The sequence below is a fragment of the Penaeus vannamei genome, chromosome 17 (assembly GCF_042767895.1).
Source record: "Penaeus vannamei isolate JL-2024 chromosome 17, ASM4276789v1, whole genome shotgun sequence".
In the NCBI taxonomy this organism is placed as follows: domain Eukaryota; kingdom Metazoa; phylum Arthropoda; class Malacostraca; order Decapoda; family Penaeidae; genus Penaeus; species Penaeus vannamei.
Window position 1 is genome coordinate 4,753,891 of NC_091565.1, and position 2,500 is coordinate 4,756,390.

General features: G+C 36.3%; 1 protein-coding gene across 19 annotated transcripts in view; it reads left to right on the top strand.

The window, feature by feature from the left end:
- dpy (fibrillin-like protein dumpy) overlaps window positions 1-2,500 on the top strand; it is a 255,844-nt gene that overhangs the window by 132,947 nt on the left and 120,397 nt on the right. For all 19 annotated transcript variants that reach the window (XM_070131759.1, XM_070131777.1, XM_070131778.1 and 16 more), the window contains 2 exons: window positions 1,848-1,967; window positions 2,246-2,500. The exon at window positions 2,246-2,500 is cut by the window's right edge and continues 117 nt beyond it. In XM_070131759.1, coding sequence (XP_069987860.1) covers window positions 1,848-1,967; window positions 2,246-2,500 — 375 coding nt within the window. The remainder of the gene's footprint in view (window positions 1-1,847; window positions 1,968-2,245) is intronic.

Sequence of the window (2,500 nt, forward strand, 5' to 3'; positions counted from 1 at the left end):
ACATACACACACACACACACACACACACACACACATATATATATATGTATATGTATATGTATATGTATATGTATATGTATATGTATATGTATATGTATATGTATATGTATATGTATATGTATATGTATATGTATTTATATATATATATACATATATATACATACATATATATAGCTATGTATGTATATAAATACATGTACATATGTGTATATATATATATATATATATATATATATATATATATATATAGCTATATATATATATATATATATATATATATATATATATATATATATATATGTATGTATATGTATGTATATATATATATATATATATATATATATATATATATATATATATATATATATATATATATATGTATGTATGTATGTATGTAAAGTGACGCATTAGTTGACGTGACCGGAGAAGAGACACCGCCTTTAATGAGAAATGACTATGAACGAGAACTCGGCTCATTCCCAGCCTCTTGCCAAGACCTGTCAGCCCCCGACCCGTGACTCTCCCGCTCGACACGCTGGATGACAGATGACACGCGATGACACCCGTCCGAGTCGCTGTTGCCTTCGGGTGAACAGCGTGACGAAAAATGGACTTCCGAAGCGTACCTTTGCTCTTACTTCTGTTTGTTTTAAGATCTTTCTTTGTTACGCGTTGTGTTAGATTCTTTTGGATGTGAATGGTGTGTAGTGTTTTTCCTTTGTATGTTCTGTATGTGTTGTTTCGTAGTATTTATTCTCCGCTGTTGTATTGTACTTGGACGTTCGTGTGTGTGCGTGTTAGTTGTTGTATATCTTAATGTAAATGTACTGTATCTTGTATCTACAGCATGCTATGTACTTCCAGTATTCAAAAGTATTTTTTATTATTATTTATTCATTCTTTTATTATAACTTTTTTTTGTCTTCTGTAAATTCACTGTATCCTCAGCTCTGTAAAGAATATTGTATCTGACTGTACAAACTGACGTTTCAAAGACCATTCTTTTTGTATATGTATTTATTGGTATATATATTTAGGTATTCTAGTTGCATTGTATAGATATTGTATTTCGTAAATTATTATATGTTTGTTGTTTTTAATGTTAAGGTTATAATTTCTTTTTTTGTCAGGATACCGAAATTGGGCCGCCATATTTTTATGCACTTTATTGACGAATTAACACCGAAATCACACCAATTAACCAGTGGAATTTGGACTAATATTTATTTTGTCAATTACACTTTAACAATAACAATATTCACTGTGGTATTAACATCGCATAGCGTACGTATTGGGTTAGATTTAGACTGTTAACTTGGCTTTGCTGAATTTAACTCCCAGTCAACAGCTGTTTTTGTCACGTGGGATACGAACCTACAGTGTCTTTAGTGGGGTAGTCAAGTTTATTTGCTTTGTCTGCTGTGACTCAGTGTTCAAGTGGTTTAATGCTCAAGGGTGTAATATGCTGCACTTTGCATTCTTACAGGATGAAAAAAAATGGTGATAATGATAGTGAATGAAAATAGATAGCGAGAGAGAAGTGACCTTTGTCGAAAATGCGAGAGGAATTCAGTATTTGTGTCCTTTTTATTGTTTTGATTGATGATAATATCATTGCTGATATCACTGTTTTTTATAATCGTTGTTATTATCATTCTTATTGTTGTTATTATCATTATTATTGATATTATCAGCACTTTAGATTATCATTATTATCATTGCAATTAGTATCAGAATTATTACAATTTCTTTTACATCCCCGGTCCTCACGCTGTACCATCGGCCCTTCCATAAGTGTAAATAATTCCACATCTTTTATTCTAACGCCTTCTTGCGGTCACTCACAGACGTCGACGAGTGCCAGAGCAACCCCTGCGGTGCCAACGCCGTCTGCATCGACAGCGTGGGCAGCTACTCGTGCCAGTGCCAAGAGTACTATACTGGAGACCCTTATATCGGATGCGTTGGTGAGTTCAAAAGTCTTTTTTTGGTGATTGTTGTTGTTGTTCGTGCTGTTATTGTTATTTTTGTTGTTTTTTATTGTTATTTCATTTTCTTTGTTGTTATTTTCTTTATTGTATTTTTTATTGGTATTTTCTTTATTGTTATTATGGTTATCATCACTTGTTACCGTCTTCATTGTTTCTTCAATCTTTCTGCTGTTTTCAGACATCACACATCACACATACATGAGAAAAAGACACAAAAAATAATTCCTTTCTCTTCCTCCCTTCCTCCCCGTCAGACATCGACGAGTGCACGGCCTTCAACCGCCCGTGCGGCATCAACGCCGTGTGCCAGAACGCCCAGCCGGGATACACGTGCGTGTGCCCCCAGGGGTACAGCCCCAGCCCCACCCCGGACGTGGCGTGCAAGCAGTCCGCCGTCGACATCCTGTGCCGCTCCAACTTCGACTGCGTGAACAACGCCGAGTGCCGGACGGGCGTCTGCTTCTGCCGCGACGGGTTCCAGGCCGCGGGCGCCGAGTGCCGCGACGTGG